At 38.2% G+C, this 22,376-nt stretch overlaps 3 protein-coding genes across 8 annotated transcripts in view; 2 read left to right on the plus strand and 1 right to left on the minus strand.

The window, feature by feature from the left end:
- The window catches only part of LOC107099431 (presenilin-1-like), a 19,955-nt gene extending 15,739 nt beyond the window's left edge, over positions 1-4,216 (minus strand). For both annotated transcript variants that reach the window (XM_015397534.1, XM_015397533.1), the window contains exons 1-2: positions 4,061-4,216; positions 881-965 (exon numbers count right to left, since the gene is read on the minus strand). In XM_015397534.1, coding sequence (XP_015253020.1) covers positions 881-916 — 36 coding nt within the window. In that variant the 5' untranslated portion in view covers positions 917-965; positions 4,061-4,216. The remainder of the gene's footprint in view (positions 1-880; positions 966-4,060) is intronic.
- Positions 4,217-6,258: 2,042 nt separating this feature from the next.
- Positions 6,259-11,350, plus strand: erh (enhancer of rudimentary homolog (Drosophila)). The gene is made up of 4 exons (XM_015397517.1): positions 6,259-6,355; positions 7,177-7,264; positions 8,613-8,733; positions 11,053-11,350. Exons 1-4 carry the CDS (start codon positions 6,353-6,355, stop codon positions 11,153-11,155), a joined length of 315 nt encoding a protein of 104 aa, XP_015253003.1. The 5' UTR covers positions 6,259-6,352; the 3' UTR covers positions 11,156-11,350.
- A 2,299-nt stretch (positions 11,351-13,649) lies between these two features.
- The window catches only part of LOC107099426 (glioma tumor suppressor candidate region gene 1 protein-like), a 21,181-nt gene continuing 12,454 nt past the window's right edge, over positions 13,650-22,376 (plus strand). For 2 of the 5 annotated variants that reach the window (XM_015397518.1, XM_015397521.1), the window contains exons 1-6: positions 13,694-13,765; positions 14,551-14,705; positions 18,703-18,748; positions 18,940-18,982; positions 20,180-20,245; positions 20,440-21,966. In XM_015397518.1, coding sequence (XP_015253004.1) covers positions 14,690-14,705; positions 18,703-18,748; positions 18,940-18,982; positions 20,180-20,245; positions 20,440-21,966 — 1,698 coding nt within the window. In that variant the 5' untranslated portion in view covers positions 13,694-13,765; positions 14,551-14,689. Of the gene's footprint in view, positions 13,766-13,981; positions 14,711-18,702; positions 18,749-18,939; positions 18,983-20,179; positions 20,246-20,439; positions 21,967-22,376 lie in introns of those variants that run through there. The other 3 variants (XM_015397520.1, XM_015397522.1, XM_015397519.1) reach the window with 3 other exon arrangements.

Consider the following 22,376-nt stretch of genomic DNA (forward strand, 5'->3'; position numbering starts at 1 on the left):
GTAACCTATATAGGATCGGGTGAGAGGCTGTATGTGAATCAACGTGAAGATCAAAGTGCAACAGTGTCAGAAAAAAAAAAAACTTAACGATTAAGTTTACATTATCTTTACATCCCACTTTGTTATCTAGGGTGGAATCGGTGGATGTTTTACTCATGTAGCATGACTCATTTTATGAGAAGAGACAAGCCATTGTTTTCCCTCAGAGTTGCTGCACAGGGAAGCTGATTGACTAGCCATCACAAATGGGAGGGCTCAGAAATTCACTTGCGGAGGACAGTAAACTCAGCCCGAGTGGTGATGTTTACTTGTCACCAAAGTCTCAATCGACACAAAAAGCCACCAGAATCATTGCTAGTCACTTGACGTGATTATTGGAGCTAAATACGGGCGAATACAGTCAGAGTATGTTTTCAAGTCAGCAGAGGAAATGGGGTATTTTACATCCAGAACTTTCGTATTAAAACCCTTTCATGTGCTTGAATGGGACTAAAATAAAACAAAACACCATTCTATTCATATTCAATTATTGTAAATATGGCATTTTTTGCTCAATTTTTTATTGGTTAATACACCCCCCCTACACACAAAAAAATTAGTTGTGAAATGAAAAAACTTTAATAAAGGAGTTCAATGAATAGTTTTAAACAGCACTGTATATCAAGCCTAATAAACTCAGAAAAGTTCATAATTTATACTGACAATAATCCAAAATTGCCAAATAACAGAAAACGTCTCTAATTTTAAATGAATTTTTCCACTATGATGAAATCAAACTGGCCCATGCCTTGATGTAAGAAATGGTTATTCTCTTTTAACCAAAACTCCAGAACGATCATTACCCAACAAACGGACACAGACATGTTGGCTTCATACTGACCGTATTGTTTTCAACATCCTCTGTGGTGTTCGCCATGTCGGCTCAGCAATCACTTCCCCCTCACATGCAAACAAACCTCTTTCACCTTGATGCAAAAGAAGAAGAAACACGGCATTAGAAAATCTGTATTAAAAAAACAAAAAACATTTCAGTAATAAACGTTGAATCACAGACTGCAAGGATAAAGGAGACCATGTGTTATGAGACAAATATTCCTATGGACTCCAGCAGGGCTGTTTGGCAGCTTATGTAATCTATGATGAATTTACTGTAAGGCTTTTTATATGTTTTCCCACGGGTGTTAATCATTATAGGCCTCTACATGTCATAAACTCTTTTCATGTTCAGGTTATTCATGAAAAACATAAATAATGTTGACCATTGAAATATGTCTTCATCCACTTGGATTTCAGTGGAAAAAAAAAAGAAAAATAGGAAATACTTTACTGCGACATTCAAAGGCTCATGTAATAATATTAATTATTGTAAAAAAATAAATAAAATAAAAAAACAATCAAAAACATAAGTAGCTTTATCTGTTCCAGAGTACGTTCTTACATAAACTCCAAAAAAGGGTTTTCATGTTGTAACAAGTTCAGAGGTGTGAACAGGACGTGACAAAGACTTCCTTCAACATTTTTTAGACCAATTACACAAAAGAAATAAAGACTCTTCACATGGCTGCATATTAGAAGGAAACACGATATTATGAATATTGAAACTAAATTTATATATAGTATAGCAGCAATCATGACTAAAACTAAAGAAAAAATGGTTGATTCATTACAGAATCCATTTTATTTTCCTTTTATAGTTACGGTTTTGAAATTTTCCTTTGAATTACCTTTCTCCATTCTTTAGGAAAATTAATTGAATGCTGTTTTATGCTATTATATTTTTATTGCATTATAATTATCAACATGCTTCATTGCCTTGCCACAATAAGAGGTACTTTAAATGATTCAAAAACATTTAGTGATATTAATAAAGCTTTATAAAGCTTTATTAATATCACGGATGGTAACAATGAGATGTACAGACACTAGGAACTATAACAGGCAGATCTTTTTGTCAGAACATAGATGGCATGGAGCACCTATTTGTCTTGTATAACATCACAAGGTTAGGCAAACGACAAGATGTACATTTGACAATCGCTTTTAGTGGATTCTTTCAAGTTTAGGGTCTGCAATCTTTAAGATCCAAAGACCTATTTCTCCCCTAGTCCAGCCAAATAAAAGCCAAAAATGTACATGACCCTTTTATAAAACACATCTTGTTGTCTTAGTTAAAGGGGTCATAGAATAATTCTATAGGGTATTTGGCGATGGTCCTTCAGGTCTCTGAATAGGGTGTGTAACATTGGTTGGGCTGAAAATGGCATATTTGCTGTTTTATGCGCCCTAATGCAAGCCTGATTAAAAGCCCTAGAATGAAACGACAAATTTTCTTCCTTTTATGGTATGCTCATAAATATTTAGATGAGTTGTGCGATGATTGGTTGGTTTACAACGAGCGAAGCGGCTGAGCTAAGACACATCATAGCAACAAGCCTTCACTCACTGAAACATCGAAATTGTTGATATGGTAGGGTGACCAGACGTGCTCTTTTTCCCCAGACGTGTCCTACTTTTCATACCCCCCCCAAAAAAAAAATGTCAAGTGGGAATTTCAAAATCTTACGGGATTTTGGTCGACTAGTGCAACCCAAATTTTGGGGTGTAACAAAAGTACAGGCCAGAACCATGTACGGCAACATCCCCGAATTGACGTCTTCATCTATGGCAATGTAAATTTGGTTTTGCGTTCTATGACCCCTTTAAATATCTGTGATAGGAGGTCTGTTGCCATTTATGCATTTTTTTGGTTTTAAAATGAGGACAAAAATAAAACCCATGGATTTTCTTTTATAGGATGTTAATAGCAATGAATATTTTTTTAAACATTATTGGTTATTTTATTGTAGTTCTTTTAGAGAAATTAAATCCAGAAATCCTTCGAAAAACTGCTGAACATTCAAACACAGGCGAATGTTATATCATTGTTAAAAAAAATTGTTGGCTTATTAAAATGTTTTGCCACTTTTAGAGGCAGTTATTGTTGGTTCAAAGAGTCACTTGTGGCTGCAGAGATGCAGGTTGCAGACCCTGGCTGTAGATACTCCAAAGTCTTTGATGCCCCTTATGTTCTCTTCAGATGACAGGTAATCTATAGATTAGATCATAAAACTGCTAAACAACCCATTTTCTTCACAGCGCTCACCAGATTGGTGTTTAATTTGGGATGCGTGAAAGAGAAAAAAATTAGCTCTAAGGTAGCAAACATCCCCCATCAACCTTGACAGTGAGCATTAGATAATTTTCTATCCATTGATTTTCCAAAGCTCCATAAGCCTCTCATCTAACCGAAGCACACAGTTCAATCAAAGTAGAGTTTTGCTGTTCAGTTTGAGAAGAAAGAGTTTTCATCTGGTTTCTTTACAAAAAATAAGTTCACATAGATATCCTCTGTTCATTATAAGTGGTGGACAGATGAGGTTTTGCCACATCCTATAATCCTATCTATATAATCAATGAATTTCAAGCAACAAAGGAGAAAGCTTAAATAACATTTACTCTAATGGGATTTTTAGAGGTACTAATAATTATTTGACAAATTATTATGTACGAAAACAACTGACCAAACATTTATACATTACAGGTTAGAATTAAAAGGACTTATGATGATTATGTGATCCAAGATATTTCCATTTTCTGTTTTAATATATATTTACTACAACATTTTTAAGCATCTACATGTTCGTCTACAACTCCTCATTAAACTCTTTAGAAGATTAACACATTAGGATATTAAAAATTGCACGATTTCCATTAATTGCAAGAGTGCTGCTTTATAATCCCCCAAAAAACACACCAAATTAATATTTGCTGAGCAGCTACGAAAAATAACGGGTTCCTACCAACGGTTCATGTCAAACTGAGCGACATTAGCTAGCGTTCAGTGTAATGCTGTGTTAATGCTATGGGTATGCTATTATTAAGGAAAAGGCTACAACGGCTAGTTAATGTTAGCCAGTTTTATTTTAACGGCACAGCGGAGCTAACCGGCTAACACTAGGTAACCCCCACAGGTCAGATTTTATACGGCTTTTTGAAATACTCCGTGAGGAACAGTGCTTACCGACAACAAAGGCAGTGTACTTTCCCCCAAAATTCTATTAAAGCAGGTTTAAAAACCGGGCACCCACTCCTCCTCCTCTTTGTTGTTCCTGCGTTTCCTCACAGAATCTCCGACGGCTTCCTGTTCAAGTCGATTCAGCTCCTGTCTAGTCCTGTCGCGAGAAAGTGGCGGAGCTCCGGTGCTAACCGGAAGTAGCTCCACTGATAGGCGGAAGTAGCTCCACTTTTAGGCGGAAGCAGCTCCACTTTTAGGCGGAAGCATTGACTGTTAGTAATTTTTTTTCTTTTTTATCAAAATATTGAGCATTTATACAAAATCGTAAGGCATGTAATCAACAAAGAAAAAAAAAACATTTGTACGTGTAAGATGCACAGATGATATTATAAGACAAAGCTATTCATAATGGTGCATCAGATGTGAAAATTGGTGAAAAACCAATAATCCATTCAATTCAGTTTATTAATATAGCACCAATTCACAACACATGTCATCTCAAGGCACTTTACAGTTTACCAGATCAAACAGTCAGATTGATTCAAAGTTTTCTACCTAAGGATTGCATTGACTCATTGACTCAAATGCAATCCCTCACACTAAGCATGCTTGTAGCGACAGTGGAGAGGAAAAACTCCCGTTTAACAGGAAGAAACCTCCAGCAGAACCAGGCTCAGTGTGAGCGGCCATCTGCCGAGGCCGGCTTGGGTTCAAGAAGACAAAAGCAGACATACCAAAAGCAGCTGTAACAGGAAACACACAGAAAGGCAGACGAGCTCCGAGCCAGCTCCCATGTCAGAGGATGAAGAGAGAACATCCAGCCAGTCACAGTCGGAGAACCAGGACTACACTGGAAAACAGTCCGATCTACAACATCTATAAACAAGGGTGTTGATGGCAACAGCACAGCTGATATTTCTTTCCAGGATAGTGTCACAGCCAAAGAGGAAGAGGTGAGCCAAAGCTACTATGAGAAAAAGCAGAGAGAGCAGAATGTTAGAGATTGAACAGATTCTGCAGACTGGAGAATAGAGATAGAATTAAGCAGATTCATGAAATAGGTCCTCCTTACAGGTCCTCCAGAAATCTAAGCCAATAGCAGCATAACTATAGAGATAGCTCAGGAAGGTGATTGAAGGTAAAACATGGGAAGTAACTGGTTACATCTAGTCAGATTTACTTAAGTACTCAAAATTGTGGTTTTCCCACTTGTCTGGGACCAGGTTGTGGAGATGACCTTTTTTGCCCAGCTCTCTTTTCACCACAACAGATTGATGCAGCGACCACATTATAGGGGCAAGCACACCAAACTACCTATCAATCTCACATTCCAATCTTCCCTGATTTGTGAACAGGACCTCAAGATATTAAAATTCCTCCACTTGAGGCGGGAACTCTTCTCCAGCCTGAAGGGGAAAAGTCACCTTTTTCTGTCTGTGAACCGTGACCTCAGGTTTGGAGGAGCTGATATTCTTCCCTACCACAAATAAATAACCAACAGGGAAACCACTGTTGGTTTCATAAGTTTTATGTTAAAAAATAATGGATTTGGAAAAGTGTTTTTCTGCATAAATTTGCTAAGTCTTAATCTTATTATTTATTTATAGTTTGTTTTTATTTTAGTCTGTAAGATACTCACACTAAACATCTGTTTGATTGGATGATTTCCTACCCATTATATATCAGATAATATCAGATAATTACTCAGCGCTTTAGTAGCGCTGCGTAATTGTCTGCTCCTTATTTTTATTTGAGTAAAAATAAGATGTATTAGGGCCAGGCTAGAGATTTTTTTTTTTTTTTTTATTACGAGTATAAAGTCGTAACATTATATTATTACAACTTTATTCTTGTATGTTTTTTCTTAAAATGCCTAAAAAAAAGGTTAAAACAGAGTATTATGAAATATGTTATGAAAGTACATTTTCCGTGGATCCATCTTTTCAAGTTTTTTTCAGATTTTCTTATTTATATATATTTATTTATTTATATTTCACTTTACTAAGTTTTTTTCATATTTTTTTCTTTTTTCTTTTCTTTTCATATTTATTTATTTTAATTATTATTATTATTATTATTATTATTATTATTATTATTATTATTATTATTATTATTAACTTCGTTTTTCTCAGATTTTGCTTTCCTCTCATTTCCGTCCACCCGTGGAGCTGTTTCCGCCACCCACTGGAGCTCCACTAAATTCTCTCATTTCCGGTACGTCATTCTTCTTCCGGTGATAGAGGGCAGCTCGCTTTAACGCAACAACTATCCCTAAAATCGACGAAATCCAACAAAACTATGGTATGTTTTAGCATCTGGTGTATAATTAAGATCGCGGATTATACTTTTCTTCGAGGTTTAAAGGATGGGCGTTGCGTCAAATTGATGGTCTTTTTAAAACAACGTCCGGTAGATTCAGTAGCTAATGTTAGCATGACGTTTTTGCAGCACATTTAATTGGTGCAAATAGAAATATCACCAACATTTCTTCTTCCTTTTTAGCGCAAACTAATCTCTAACAACATAATTTGATGATTATCTGTTGTTTTAGACTTGGCAAATTTTAAACATTTGAGTAGCATTTCCTCCGACAGAAAAGACTGTAGATTTTCATTTGAAATGTGAAAATCTAGAAGTAAAACAAAAAATAATTTAGATTGCTTGAATTAAAATATTAATAACCACGTAATGTTAAATAATGTTGCCCCTTTGATATATAATTGTGTTTTATTCCCCCTTACAACCCAAAGTTTATGTGATCAGTCATATTTTTTTAAAGTATAGGAATTAAATGTAATTCTTAATCAGATTTAAAATACTTAATTTGACTAATTCAGTTGGTAGTTTACAGTACTTGTGTAAGTTTGCAAAAACTTGAACTTGTTTATATCTGGTCTTGTTTAAAGGAGAAATTTCAGGTGATTGTATTTAGGGCTGAAATAATTAATCTTATTAATGGATTATTGAAATAATCCCCAACTAATTTAGCAATCTATTAATCAATAACCAGAGTAGAGATACTCTAAAACATGCTTATAACTCTAAAAAAACAGTAGTGATTATCAACGGCTGCAACTAAAAAGTTAGACAGGTTTATTCACATATAACTTTTTTTTTTTCAGTCTCACACCATCCTGCTGGTTCAGCCCACAAAGAGGCCAGAGGGTCGGACATACGCCGATTACGAATCAGTCAACGAATGTATGGAAGGTGAGCTGGTCAGGATAAGCCCCTACAACCATCTTCTTACAGATTTCTTCTGACTTTTTTTTTGTTTGTTTTTTTCACTTAAATGTTTCAGATAATCAGACTTGTAATTAGGGGTGTTCTAATCCTATATTAATATCAGATATTAGCCAGAAAACTAATATCTGATTATCTCGGCCGGCATCTAAAATCTCCAATATTGTTATGCTGATAGAACAGACAATAGTCAGGTGTTCTCATACCTTTTGTTGTTGACTATGGTTCTCTCTTTTTGTAATATCACATGATCAAGCCTTTTCTGAAATTCTACAGTTCAAAATTATTAATAAAATTATTTGATTCATAGTAATCTTGGTATCGTTCCAGAAATGAAGCTGTAACTGGACAACCAAACTAATTGGGACATCAAAGATAATCTGAGTTCATATAAAAAAGTATAAAGATTTGTCAAAATCCTGTTTATAAAGTAGGGTTGTCATGATGCTATTATGTCAATCTGCAATATCATTTCCAATGAAAACATGTCCTGATTTTTAAACGTTTAGTTTAAAACTTGTATGAAGAAGAAGCATAATGAGAAAAAGGGACACTTTTTACTAAGGAAAATAATATCTTTTAATAACTCAGGTGTGTTGATTAATAAAGAGGAAGAGATGTAAACAATCAGACATGTTCTTAAACAGCTCTATAAAAGTATATGTAGTTGTTGTACGATGGCAGCCTTGGTGTTAATGGAGGAATTCAGAGGGAGGGTTTCCTCTGAGATCCTGCCATATGATGATGATGATGATGATGACTGGCTTACTAGCCGGTTTGGATTGTCCAGAGAAATCATCTCATCTGGAAACCCACCTGCTTTCCAGTTGTTTAGTGATGCATTCATCCCTGATCTGTGACACCCTGGCTATATTGAATGGTCTAATCCATGTGTTGCTCAGGTGTGTAGAATTCCCATAAGTTTTGCCTGAAACATGAAAACTGCGATTAGAAGCCAAGACCGGATGCTCAAAAGGGATCAGAGCTACGGCTTATAAATGGGTGAAAACAAACTATGTTTTTCTGTGGCCTAGTACAAGTCTGGGCTTAAAACTGATTAAGGATACTGTGGAATAAAATTATAGCATGACCTTCATGCTCAAACGTCTGAGTTCTCCTTCCTGAACACCAGTACTAATGAGCAAAAGCAGATGGTTGAAAAATGACGGCCATCATGGATTGATGTGGTTTTTGGTCCATCCCTACGTTTTTACTCATTCTGTCAGAATCTGGGATCAAAACACTAATAAGGCAAATCTTCATTCAGAAAGTATTGCTTCAGCCGTCTAATCCAGAGTATTTTTGTTTCCTTTAGGGGTTTGTAAGATGTATGAAGAACATTTAAAGAGAATGAACCCCAACAGTCCATCAATAACGTATGACATCAGCCAGCTGTTTGACTTCATCGACGACCTTGCTGACCTCAGCTGTTTGGTGTAAGTTCAGCTACAGAAAATCCACAATGACGATGCTTTTTAATTTGTTATTGCCTTAATTATCATTCGTTTTTATCTTAACACTTTGACAATTGATTTACAAAAAAAAAACTTCACTCCCCTTGAACTTCACTATATGTTCTCTTCAAAGCCACAAACATAATGTAAATACCTCTGACTTAAATGTGATGTTTTGACACAAAGTAGTGTGTGCTTGGAAATTGAACGATGCATGGTTTGTCTATTGTTTTGCAAACAAAAATCAGATTTACATAAATCCAGCTGTTCTGTGGAGGCCTCAAAGGTTTCTTAGAGAACATTAGTAAAGAAAGTGCCTTGATGAAAACCAAGGAACACAGCAGGTGAGGTATTATAAAAGCACCAGAATTGGCTGTATTGGAGCTGACTGAAATAATGTGTTCCAAAGGAAAACCAAGCACCATCAGATTTTCTCAAGAACCGTGCATTCAGGCTTCATAGAATGGGTTTCTATGGCAGTCGTAACCATAGTCATTATATACATAGATGCCTCACTATACTACGTTCAGACCACACGCAGCAGAAGCAGCAAAAAAGCGCGTGCTGCCTCATTTTTTATGCTTGTATAAATTCAGTTCTGATGCGCAGCTGAAGCATCTTTGCTGCTCTGGCTGCACAGCTGAAAAGTGGGTCTGATGCGTGTTGGGCGGAGCTAACCTATCCTTACTACGGATGTAACAATGGCGGATGAAATTGAGAGTCGCTTGGCTTATTTTAATGAATGCTACGTTCAGACCGCAAGGCCTGGGAGAAGCAAAAAGCTGCTGCTGCTTCATTTTTGATGCTTGTTCACATTAAGGTCAGATGTTCAGTAAAGTGTGTCCAAATGCTTCTGCTGCCCCTGTGTTCAATGGCAGAGAGGTTTTGATATGTTTTTAAGTGAGAAAGTCCACCTGAAAACTTAATCTATGCAATCAGTTCATCAAGATTACAATCCTGCCATGAAATATTATTTCGCTGTCGGAGCCGTTTAGACGCTGTACACTGATGGTGCTCTGTCTCTGGAAAACCTGTTCAGCTGTAGCCTCTGGCCTAGTTGCCTCTGTGGTTTTCCATTACTGTTTGCGGCGGCTAGAAGGTTTTTTTTTACGTACGGAATCCAAACTGCAGGCATCAGAATAATAAAGCCGAACATATTTTGCCCACAGGTTTTGTCATTTTAAGTTAATTCAGACATTAATAAACTGTTTCAGAGGAGTGATTATATCGATCTACATCTGCAGTGCTGTGTCTGTCCCCCTGCCAGTTCCCAGATCAGCTTTTCTGATTGGTCGATGTGGCGCATCGAGCAGCAAAGTTTACATTTTTCCAACTCCAGCAGCTGCTGCTTTCGATGCTCAGAAAACGCTGCAGGACCTTTTGCTGCGCCTTGATGTCAACCATTGACTTTGATTTTAGACTAGCTGCTTCTGCAGCAGACGGTCTGAACGTAGCATTAGAAGAAGAGCTGTCAGCAGCGAGGTTGACGCGTCTTGAAAGCAGCCATCTTGGGTCAGACCACATTTCAGACAGCTGCAGCCAGAATGAATAGGAGCCCCTCAGATCTAATTTTGATCACATTGAGGATCAAGTCTATGGAAGCGTATTGCATTCGCCAAAGGAAAAAAAAAATCTGACAACTTCATCATAATTACGAGATCATAGTTATGACATCTAACCTGTAATAAGGAGATAAAATCTCATAATAGTGAGATCAGTATCTCGTAATTAGGAGATCTTATCTCCTAATTACGAGGAAAGAAAAGAGAAAAGCTCTTCTTCTTTGTTCCTCACTCCAGAGGAAAGCCAGCCCCCAGGGGTGAAGAAATTGAGCTGTAAGTCATAATTTGAAAAGAATGCAATACGTAAAACTCCATCCTGAAAAGAGAAGATTGAATCAAGATCATGTAAAATCTGTAAAATAATAATAATATTAATAATAAAAAGTGGAAATTATAATATCAATAATAAAAAAATATTTAAAAGATAACATAAAAAACAATTAACATTTTTTTAAATAAAATCAGAGAAAACCGCAAAGGTACTCTCAAAACCTTTTGTTTATAAAATGTTTTTCAGATTTCAATTCCCAAAACGTTTTTTTTTGTTCTTTTTTTTTTTTGGTTGGAAAAACATTTACTCCATGTATTTGAGAGTCTCTGTTTGAGTGCCTTCAGGCAAAGCTGTTTATCTTTGTGTTCTGATCTGAAAATCCAGGAAGGGTCACAAGAATAACCCCTTTGATTTGGTAAATTTTAAAAGTATGGAATGTCCTAAAATCAATAATCTGTTCTGCCTCAGGTATCGTGCCGACACACAGACATACCAGCCTTACAACAAGGACTGGATCAAAGAGAAGATCTACGTGCTGCTTCGTCGTCAAGCCCAGCAGGCGGCCAAGTGAAGCTCCTGAGAAGATGCGGGGCACGGCGGGAGGGTGGCATGTTTTAAAGTTGCAGTTTTGGTGTTTTCATTTGAGCAGCATATTTTATACGATTTTGTTTGACTTATAATAAAGATTATGTGAAATAACACTATGTTCGCTATGCTTTTTCCATTTAGTCATTCATATGTATGTGTTTAAGCCATAATAAAATTGTCCTTTAATTTCCGGACATAGATTCAAAGTCCTACATTCCTGTTTTTTTTTTTTTTTGTTTTCTTCCCTTTAGTGTTTTCTGTTTTTTCATCTTTTCTCTGCTACAGCAACCAACTAAAAGTCTAATCTAGGGATGCAATCTAATAGAAAATCAGATACAGATGTTCAGTGAAGGCCGTAAAGGTTTGAGTACTTTAATGAAAGGCAGCATAGAGGTAAAATACCACAGTGGATCAGGGATAGAGTTTGTAGCAGAATTATGCACTATAACAATATTTAAACACCTGGTAAAATGTCTAATAAATCAATTATAAAAGGAAGATGAGATAACTGAAAAAAAACAGCAGTCATGGAGGAGCTTTACAGATCCTCAAGAAGACTATATGTCATTCATTCAACAGATCTGGCCTGTAGGAACTAAAAAAAAAAAGCTCAGCTCTGCTTTTTCATAAGCCATGCTGTGGACATGCCAGGGATGTGGAAGAATTACCCTTTCAGATAAAAAGATCTAACTTTAGGTCTATATTGCAATACTCATTGTCAGGAAAAAACCTCCCATATGGTGATGGCAAGATCATTCTGTGGGGATGTGAGCTGATGGAAATTAAATGCAGGGAGGAAATCCTGTTAGGAGCTAAAAAAGATTTTCCTTCCTGGAATTGCAGGGATCTGGGAAAATGTTTGTTGATATGTATCTTCTAACTCTAACCCACAAAAATGGTACCAGGGTCGACTCATGACACAAACTAGAGGTTGAGTGTACAGAACATATTTACCAAATTAATAAACCACACATGTAATAATATTACAATCAGCTTTAACCACTAAAATAGTCGCTTTTTTCCATTATATGTAATACTTTCATACCTTTAGGCATTTAAAGAAATGCTTGTTTAGTTTTAATTCAGTAGGGAATCTCAACACCCCACACGTCTATAAAAGACCCATGAGGTTAAAATCCCATCTTTGGAATTCAATGCTTTCACCTAAGCTTGATCTATTTTACAAAGAAACTTTTTCCTTTTTTTACATGTTAAACAATATTAAACTAAATGTACATTTTAATTTTATTTCTTAATAATACTAATCTGATCAATTGAATTTTGTTGTTAAAAAGCAGCTTCAAAAACTATGCATCTAACTAAGTCTGGCCATATTAGATCTATCCTAAAAGTCTTTATGATTTAATTTTGAGTTTAATTGATATACTAAGCAAGAACAGATTCTGTGAGACTGTTAATCTTCTTTTGAGCAAAGTTAACTCAAAGATTAGTGGAATAATCTGCCAGTGAATTAATACCGTACAATAGCATTTGGTGAAACTTATTTAAATCAATATACTGATATTCTTCAAACAAGAAGTCTTACCTAGTGCAACTGTATCTCTGCATCTGTAGCGCACTTTTTGAGTATTAAAAAAAAAGACGAATGATCCAACCAAATCTGCTTTTACATAGTATAGCAACCTCAAAACTACGTCAAAAATATTTATGGGTTGTGCAAAGGGAAAGCTAAGATTGTGTCTCGGCTAGATGGGCAGTTTTTACAGTGTGACAAGATGTAAAAAAGTTCAAGGGGTCATACCATATATTTTTTAAGCATTGATATATTGTTGATTATTCTTTGTTTTTTTTAAACAAAAAATTTAATCTGATATTTCTACTCAGGATGGTGTCACAGCCAAACAGACTAGATGAAGATACTATAAAGATAAAAACTAGAGAGGATAAAGTTAAGGACCTGACAAATAATGCAGAATGGAAGAATAGAGATAGAAGGATGTAAAGTGGTCCCTATGCCCTCCAGCAGCAATAGCCTATAGCATCACAATTATAGGCTGAGCGACTCAATAAAAGGAAAGAAATTATCAAAAAGGAACGTTTTAAGCCTAGCCTTAAAACTAAATTAAAAACACCCAAAAGCATTAGATTATTCTTTAAAATAATCGATCAGCCCTTATTAAACTTTTCCCCGGATTCCACCTTCTGTTTTCTTCCCATTTTCTTCAGATTATTATATTATTTAGCTTTTACTTCCTAAGTTTATTTAAGGAAAAAAATCAATCAAATCCTCCAGTGAAGGAACGCACCGCTGAGGCGCGCGGATATTAGATGCGCGTACGCCCGCCTGATGCGCGCAGGAGGCGGCCGCGCTGCTGAAGCTGGATCCTCTCCTCCTCTCATGTTTTTTTCTCTCTCTCCTTATCCTACCTTTGTGTTGTGATCGCAGTCTGTTTTCTCACACCCACTCCGGCGCCCCCTACCACACCCCTCCTCCTCCTCCTTCATCCCACCCTGTCCTCCCCCCTCCACCTCCTCCACCCCCTCTCCTCCTTTTAGCATCTGAAAAGACCACTGAGTGAGAATCGATGGCGCAGAGGCCCGCTTGACAGGACAATAAACCACAAAAAAAGGGGTGAGGGTGGTTTGTTTTTTTTATCCTCTCTTTCTTTAAATAGCAGAATTTATTCCAGCGAGAAGGAGAATCGCTCACTGCGAGAGGAGATATTTAACACAAGGCATCTTTTGTTACCGCGATATGATTTACAGAAGGCGTGGAGAGAAAAAAAAAAATAGGGGTAAAAAAAGGATCTGGATCGCCTCGGATAGAAAAAAAAAAATAGGGGTAAAAAAAGGATCTGGATCGCCTCGGATCTAAATTGAACATGAACCCATATCACCTTATGTAACCTAGAAACGCGCCGGCGGTCCCTGGTCCTGCGTGTAGCCGGGGATCAGCGCGCACTTTGCCGCTGCAGGTTTGGATGAAGCGGTCGCTCTGCCTGGATTTCATTGGGCGCTGCGGTACCTAGAGGGGTTTTAATGCGGTGGTCTGCTTGTAAACAAACGCCATCGGCAGAAGATGGGGAGAAAGCCAGAGAGTAAATGCTGGATCAGACTGCTCCTCATTCTCCCCTGTAGCCATGAGGAGAGGAGAGTCACATCCAAGGCGCAGGGGAGCGTCTATTTACAGCTGATCTGCCCTCACGTCTGTTTAAAAGCCACAACAATATCTGGTGTTTCCCTTCACCATCAGCCTCGGGCGCAATCAATACCTAGAAATATGATGCTGCCGCGGGTATAGATCTGGACCGGGCTCTCCAGAGAGAGAGAAAACTGATGAATCATATATTGATCGTTATGTGTCTCTCATGAGATGAAGGTGTGTTTTGTGGTAACCTGGTGTGACCTCATATCCAGCCTCCCTCCCGCAGCGATGCTCCAGCAGAGGAAGGTCTGGTCTCCATCTCGCCGCCTCGGCCTGGTGTCAACCCGCCTGCAGACGCTGAAGAGCGGCCGCAGCTTCCCATGAAGCCTCCACCTGAACGCACCACTCTGCATGGGGCCTCTCACATGTAAAGTATGCTCACACAGGCTCCACTTTTCTTTTTTAATCAGATTAAAACCATCCACACTGCAAAAACACTCTTAAATTAAGTGTATTTACCTTTAATTACAGTAGGTAAATAAGGAATTAATATATTTACTCCTAAAATAAAATAATTAGACAATATGCACTTGAAATAAGAAAAAGCAATTGTTTTTTTTTCTTATTTTAAATGTAAATTGTCTTATTACATTGGCAGTGTCTCACTTTCCTCCTCAATTCAAGACAAAATACACTTATTTAAGTTTCTGCAGTGGAATAATAATCCAAATCTGACAAGTAGAGCTGTTTTTGCTCATCAAAATCTATTAATTTCTCACATATACAATATTTTTTGATGATTTTCCTCACATGTTATCATAAAAACATCAACATAATAAAAAAAAAATGCCTGGATCTATTCAGTTTAGTCTTTTAGGAGGCATTTTTTCAGAAAATTTCTAAACATCAAAGTTAAGATAGATCTGATTATAAGGTTAAGGATAAAAAAATATAACTGATATTGGATCTTTCAAAATGATGATGGGTATCTTACATGACCATAAGCGTTGTGTTTTTATAAAAGAAGTGTTGTTTTTAAGGAGATAACAATAATTTAGATTTTGCTTTGAATGTATAATGGATGTGTGCTGCTTGATTTAGTCTGCTGTTATACATCACTCCTTTATTTAAGTTTTCTTGTGTTTGCTCAATTTTATCTTAATTTTGTAAAGAAAAGTCCATTAACATTAAATACAAAAACAAAAAACATCATAAAGCTCATGAAATAGTGTTAAATCACAACAAAATGCATGGTATTGGAATTACACACAAACACAAAGTAATGCATAATTGTATAATAGAAGATAATTTCATAAACATTGACTATCTATGTAATGTGATTATAATAGACATATTAATCTGAGGTTATAGACTATCATATTCCGATACTGTAAGTGTGACGGATGTATTCGGCCCCAGTGAGTGTAACACTTTTTAAACCACCTGCAAATAAAGGGGAGAGCTTTTGTGAGAGGTGGTTTAAAGCAATTTTACAGACATTTATTCTGTTTTAGGGCTGCAACTAACAATTATTTTTCAAATCGATTAATCCGCTGATTACTGTTTAATCAATTAATAATTGGATAGAAAAGGGGCACCTTTAAGAAGATTTTCTACAGAATATAAACCCTGATAAGATAATACTTTTTCACTGAAGGGGTTCTAATTCACAGAGTAAGAAAAGCCTTTCCATCTTCAATGCAAAATAATTAGATATTATTTAATAATTTTGGCATAATTACTACTCTGAGGAGGTTTCTTTTTCTGGTAATCACATTCAGTGGGGTCTGTCTACTCCATTTGACGATTAATTGATTATTAAATTAGATGAGAATTATTTTAATAATTGATTATTTATTATTAATCCCATTAAGTGTTTCAACCCTATTCTGGACTTTGATTGGGCCTTTCTATCACATGGATATGCTCTGAAATAAAGCTGGATTACAGTACATGTACATTCCTATGTACTCTTACCAGTCTCTCTGTCTCTTTGTAGCACTGAGAGAACATATTTGTTATTAGACATGGGATTCCGGTTGATGAGGATTGGAGGACAGGGAAATTGTAAATTAGTTTCTTTACTGAAGGAAAATATCCCCACTGCATGATGCTGCCATCCCTATGTTTTACAGTGGCAAATGTGTGCTGTTAGTTTTCCCTCTCAACTAGCATTTTGCATAAAAACTCCGGTAAATTCAGTTTAGTCTCTTTCATCATGATCAACTTAAAACGCTCTCGCCTGAAATAATTTTAACAGACACCCAAACTCAACTCCCAGATGATATACAGTACCTGCTTATCTGACAGCCATGTGTTGGTGTGTATCTAGTTGTGCCGTCTTCTCTTGATTTTATGTTAGACTGAAATCTTCTCTGTTATATGTTCTATCTTTGATTTTCTTCTTCTAATCTAACACTTCTAACTCTAACACTTAGAGTTCTAACACAGAACTCTGACACAGAACGTCTGGATTTGTACTAGATTATTTGACTTTTTTTTTTTTTTTTTTAATTAGAGCCATCTGAAGGGAATTTTATGCTTCTGGTTGGCAGCTGCCACGCCACATTTTTCAGATTTATAATTATACAAACTTTGAAAAGTGCAACTTTCTGTTCTTGCAACTGTGTTGCTCCATTTTATAAAGCCCCATTAACCTTTTTTATTTTTTCTCTGAAAACTGTCTAATCACTACGCCTGATTTGACATTTTCTGAAACATTTTATTTAATTTTTTTTCCGAAGCCCAAGGGTTGCGGGCCCTCCATCTAAGAACCCAAACAAGCCCTTATCATTGCACTTCCACTCCCCTACTCAGCAGCTTGTGAGCTAATTTTATTAGAGTTTGCTGTTTAGTGAGAATACACATATTGAAGTTATTGTTCTCGTTAACATTGGATCAGTTGCACTGACCTTAGCCTAACCAGGTGAGGATTTAGTGCTTTAGATGCAGGTCTGGTTATCTGTAGGCCCTCCTGGATGAGATGTGGATCAGATGTTGTATTTTTCCGCCTGGCCAACTCCAGGGAAGTTTTACCACTTTTCCATGCTCTCTATGAATATAAGAATGATAACAGATTTATTGAATTTCAAAGGCAGTAAAAGTGGTTTTGTTATCAGACTAAAAGTAATACTTGTCTTTATTTTTCACTTGTTCTGTAATCGCCTTAGATTTGGGCACTATCGATCTAATGCCTTTTTAAGGATCTTTTCGCCTTCTTCATGTTGTCATACTGGTTCTATTTGAAGTCACTAGCTTGGTTCTACAGGTTAGGCAGTAATCAGTCCTGGGTGTTGTTAGTTGAAATAGAAAAACTTGATTTTTAGTAGATTAATCCAAGGGTTGTTTCAGATTCTCTTTTTTCTTAAAAAATATAAAACAATTTTTCTACCTTATCAGGTTGTCTTTGTTTGACATTGAAAACAACTGATCTGAAAAATCCAACAGCAAAAAAGGCAAATTAAAAAAACTGTTAGAAGGGAAATAAAAAAATAAAAGTAATAAGTAGATGGATTTTTCTTTGTGTCTGATCTGCATGATTTTCTGTTGTTTTTTTTTTTTAGAATGAGACTAAAACCTAAACTTAAAACCTAATAATCACAAAACAGCAGAAAACATTTTTATTCTATCATCAACCCTAAAGGATAACTAAAAGGGAAACCAGATGAAAAGTAGCTGCTGCAGTCACTTTTCAAAGCTGTGGTGCATTTTTCAGCACCACAGCTTTGTGAACAGCAACAAAGAAAAGCTATTTATGTCAATTAAGTACATTTCAGTATATTGTAAACTAGTTAACTAAACATTTTAACTAGATAACTAGTTAATATAAAACACATTTTATCACTAAGAGAAAACTTCCACACTTCTATGTAAAGAGAGCCTGAATATTTGTAATTATGGAAAATCACTATTTCCATCATCAAAACATATGTTGCAAGCTGCAAAGTATGAGTAAACAAGTGGAAGGTGATATAACACCTTGCACTTGACTTAGCAGTCTGACAAAAACTAGACAGCACATCAGAAAAGCTAGCTGTGGAGATGTTATGAAACACACTGATGCAGTGGAATATAGAAGTTTTTCCAAATATGCACATGGCTCCTAGTGACTGGGCTAGTAAATTCCTTTGCTTATCCTCCTCCCAGTATTTTGCACATTCTGATAATCAGCACATGTTTAGATGCACTTTCGTGTGCATCTGGTTATTAGATCAGCTTTTTAACAAACCTGCAGATTTTTTATATAATCAAATCTTTAGTAAATCAAGTCCAAAGTTTAAAATCATCAGGTAAGGTGGATTAAACAGTAATGTTGGTGGTGTGGTGGTGGGTGGATGTTTGGGAGTTCCTTGGTGAGTTTTCTGCTTAAAAATATTATATCAAACTCAAATTCTTGGATTAATAGATCCCCACCTTTCTCTCAGCTGACATGGAGGATGAAGATGGGACTTGTCTACTTGATGTTTTGTGGTGAGTCTCTAATGTTTGCTTGCATTTAGACTCTTTCAAGGTAGCCTGTGACTTTCTAATGTGTGGAATAAAACAACCGGATCAAAACATGCTAACAAGTGTCTGAAAATTAGTCAAAGTAACAGTTTTTGCAACACATATCCTCATTGATTTCAGCCTTTTTTGTTGTTGTCGTTCTGCTCTTCTTGTAGTGACCCCCAAGCCCTGAATGACTTCCTTCATGGGACCAGTGAGGTAAGAAGTGATTCACAACCTTCAAACCTTTCTAGGATTGTGACTGAGGAAGGAAAATGACACCAGGCTTAAAACGATTTCTTAAAAAATTTGAGAAATATCTGAAAAGTGCGGTGTACAGTGATGCATGGCTGCAGAGAACTGCAGCTCAGGTTGAAGAGCCTGTTTGTAGTGCCAGTCGATGCTCTCCACATCTGTGTGAAAGAAAGAATAAAGAAATATGTGAAATAAAACCATAAAAAGACTCATTTTCAGTCCAGTTTGCCTCCACCAAGGAGGCACAACTGTTTTGAGACTAAACTTCATGGCCTGTCAACTAAATAGTACAAACACACTCAAACTTTACCTTAGGAGAAGTTTAGATTGATCAATCAAATTAAAAGTCATGGTTTTGGACCAAGGGGAAGTTGGAGTACCCAGAGAGAACCCATATGTGCATATGGAGAACATGCAAACTCTACGCAGAAAGATCTCAGCCCAATAATGAATGAATAAATTAATGTAAGGACGGATGGTCAGATGGATGATGCACATCAGTAACCCAAAACTTTCAACCAAAAACTCCTTATTGACTTTAGCAGCACTTGTTTATGTAGTTTCTGCTTTATTTGAATCACCTGTATATTTATCTTTGTCAAGTTTTAATCAACTAAATTTTATATTTTTGTCGACTACAGTCACATTCAGTGAATCAGAATATTATTGAAGAGTTAATTTAGTTCAGTAAAAGACAAAAACACATTATATAGATCATTAACTGATAATGAATACAGAACATTACATCAGACAAATAAAATAAGATTAAAGAGCTGTTGGCTTATATTATTATATTTAACATAAATGTGTCTTATAAATTTAACCAACCAAGAGGTTGTTATAAAGGGGGAAAACATTTGATAGAGCCTCCTAATCCTTATGGAAATGTTTTCACCCCCTAACACTCCGACCCAATCTGAATATGAATTCACACCAGTTTAAGTCCTTCCACTTTGCAAGTACGCACTGATTTGTTTTGACTTATCCCAGTGAGATGCTCTGATATCTGAGATACTCTTTGGATCATAAGGAATCAGACTTGGGGAAATTTTTGCAGGAGGAAAGGCAGCATTTAAAGAGGGTCCTAATCAAACATTAAATGCATATTTCCCCTCGCTTAAGGTGGCCAGATCTAAAATAGACTGCTTTTTCTCCCACCAGCTGCAGACTGAGGACCTGCTCATTAACTCCTCCTCTGGGGAGCCCTCCCTCTTCACAGATGCCCCGGTGAGTGTCTGGATGTACAGCCAGCAGCGTCACAACAACCTGCACTAACCCCCAGAAGGATCCTGTTTTTCTCTCCATTTTGTGCCTCCTGTTAACGCTGGCTAATCACACAATATTCCCCCACCCCACCCTTTTATCCCACCACCCTGCCTCCTCTGTTGTCTGTGTCTCTCTCCCACTGTTTCGTCCTCCAGAGTCCCGTCTCGCTGCTGGGAGACGGCAGGGACTGCCCAGACACGCCCCCGCCTGGCTGTGTGGATCTGTCCTTCCTGGAGGAGGCTCTCTTATCATCTCCAGAGGGTGGAGAGGACTCCGAAGCTGTGCAGCCTCCTGTGGAGGCTGGATGTGAAGCAAAGGCGGAGGGGGTGGGGGAGGCGGAGGTGGCGTGTGATATCCTCCAGCAAAGTCTGCAGGAGGCTGAGATCACGGAGCAGACCATGGCCCTGGAAGCAGGCCTGGCTCAAACAGGAGATGGTTTGTCCCTGTACTCCCCCGCTCCTCTCCTCTCTCCACCGACTGTGCCATTCATCCCCAAATCTGTCACCTTGCCGGTTGCTACAACGTTACCCAGGGACACCCAGGCAGCAGTCGAGCCCCCACAGCCCTCCCTGCTGGCTGTTGGACCTGGTTGCCCATCTCTCAAACCTGCAGCCCCGGCTCAGCTGATGGGACTCCTGCCTGGAAACGTGTTTCCTGCTCCGTCTCCGGACAATTCCTTCTCCCTGAGTCCCGCTCAAGGTTCCAGCATGATCATCCACAAGGCTGTCCCCAGTGTCACCACCCGCCCTCTCCTCAACCCGCCTCTCAGAGCTGCAGCAGCACCAGCACCAAGCATCGTCCTGCAGCGTGCCCCACTCCCTATTCAGCCCAAGCTGCCCATCAGCATTCAGCCCAGACTGGTCCAGATTAGCCCCAAGCCCTCAGGGCAGAAAGCCACCTCTGGTCTCACATTTGTCCCTGCCACTGCTTCCCCAAACATGTTACTCTCCCAAGCTCCAGGCCAAAAGACCGTAGCTCCGCAGCCACAGGCAGCACAGCAGCTCTCCAAACCGGTCAGCCTGCAGCTGGTCAACCAGGGCGGCTCCTTCGTGCTACAGCCTCAGGGACTCTTCCAAGGTCAGAACCAGTTTCTTCTTCCAGGCCAGTGTCCCGTCACAATCTCCCAGCCTGTCCGAGCGGTCCAGCCTCTCCTTACCCCCAGCCATCAGGGCCCATCTGTTCACAGTGTGGCTGCCTCCACTGGGCAGCTTGTGGACGGCTCTCAGATCCTAACTGTTCCCCAAAGACAGCTGAACTTCAGCCCAGTCTTCACCACTCCTACAGGGCAGCTAGCTCTCCGCCAGGCCACTGTTCTTTCAGGATCGTTGCAGCTGCAGTCAGCCCCCGCTACTGTCTTCCAGATGCCAGCACAGCTGGCTGGAGCTTACACAGCCGGAGGGCAGGGGCAGCAAGCCACCCTGGTCCACAGTCCTGCTCTTGGGAACCACATCACCTTGATCAACAGTTCAGGGGTGCTTCCCCAGGATCTGACTTCCATCTCTATTGTCAACGGCCCCTCGGTCGTTCAGGGGCTGCCGTTCGCTGCCCAGGCGGCGGCTCCCCAGGCGGGGCTGACAGAAGGACAGCTGAGCCTGCAGCGGGCCTCTGTGGTGCTGCTGCCTGAGAGGCCTGTTCAGGAGGAGAGGAGCATCTCAGAGGAGGCCTTCCAGCAGCTGCAGCAGGTGAGCTTCACTGCTGTCACAACAGAAAAACCATGATGTCCGGTTTTATCAAGGTTTACTTTAGTATCAGTGACTCACATTTGAAAAATATATATTTTTGAACAGTTTTATGAAAAACTGTCCTTAGTTTAATATATATATGATTTGAAAGCCCTCAGTTTCAACAAGACTGAACCAGAAGTGTTTATTATTAAATTGTATTTTTTTCCCTCTTTGAATACATTTGAAAAACATGTAAAAAAAAGTGTCAATACTTTTTTAAGGCACTGTAGAGACCTTTTGCGGAAGCTGGTCATACAACCTCATGTGTCAGAGCAAATTTAGGATCGTTCAACCTTAAAATTATGGAAACCAGCCAATCACATGGCGGAAACTCAGTGCATTTAGGCATGTAGACATGGTCAAGACAA

The sequence above is a fragment of the Cyprinodon variegatus genome, unplaced genomic scaffold (genome assembly GCF_000732505.1).
Source record: "Cyprinodon variegatus isolate N-32 unplaced genomic scaffold, C_variegatus-1.0 Scaffold869, whole genome shotgun sequence".
NCBI classification, from domain to species: domain Eukaryota; kingdom Metazoa; phylum Chordata; class Actinopteri; order Cyprinodontiformes; family Cyprinodontidae; genus Cyprinodon; species Cyprinodon variegatus.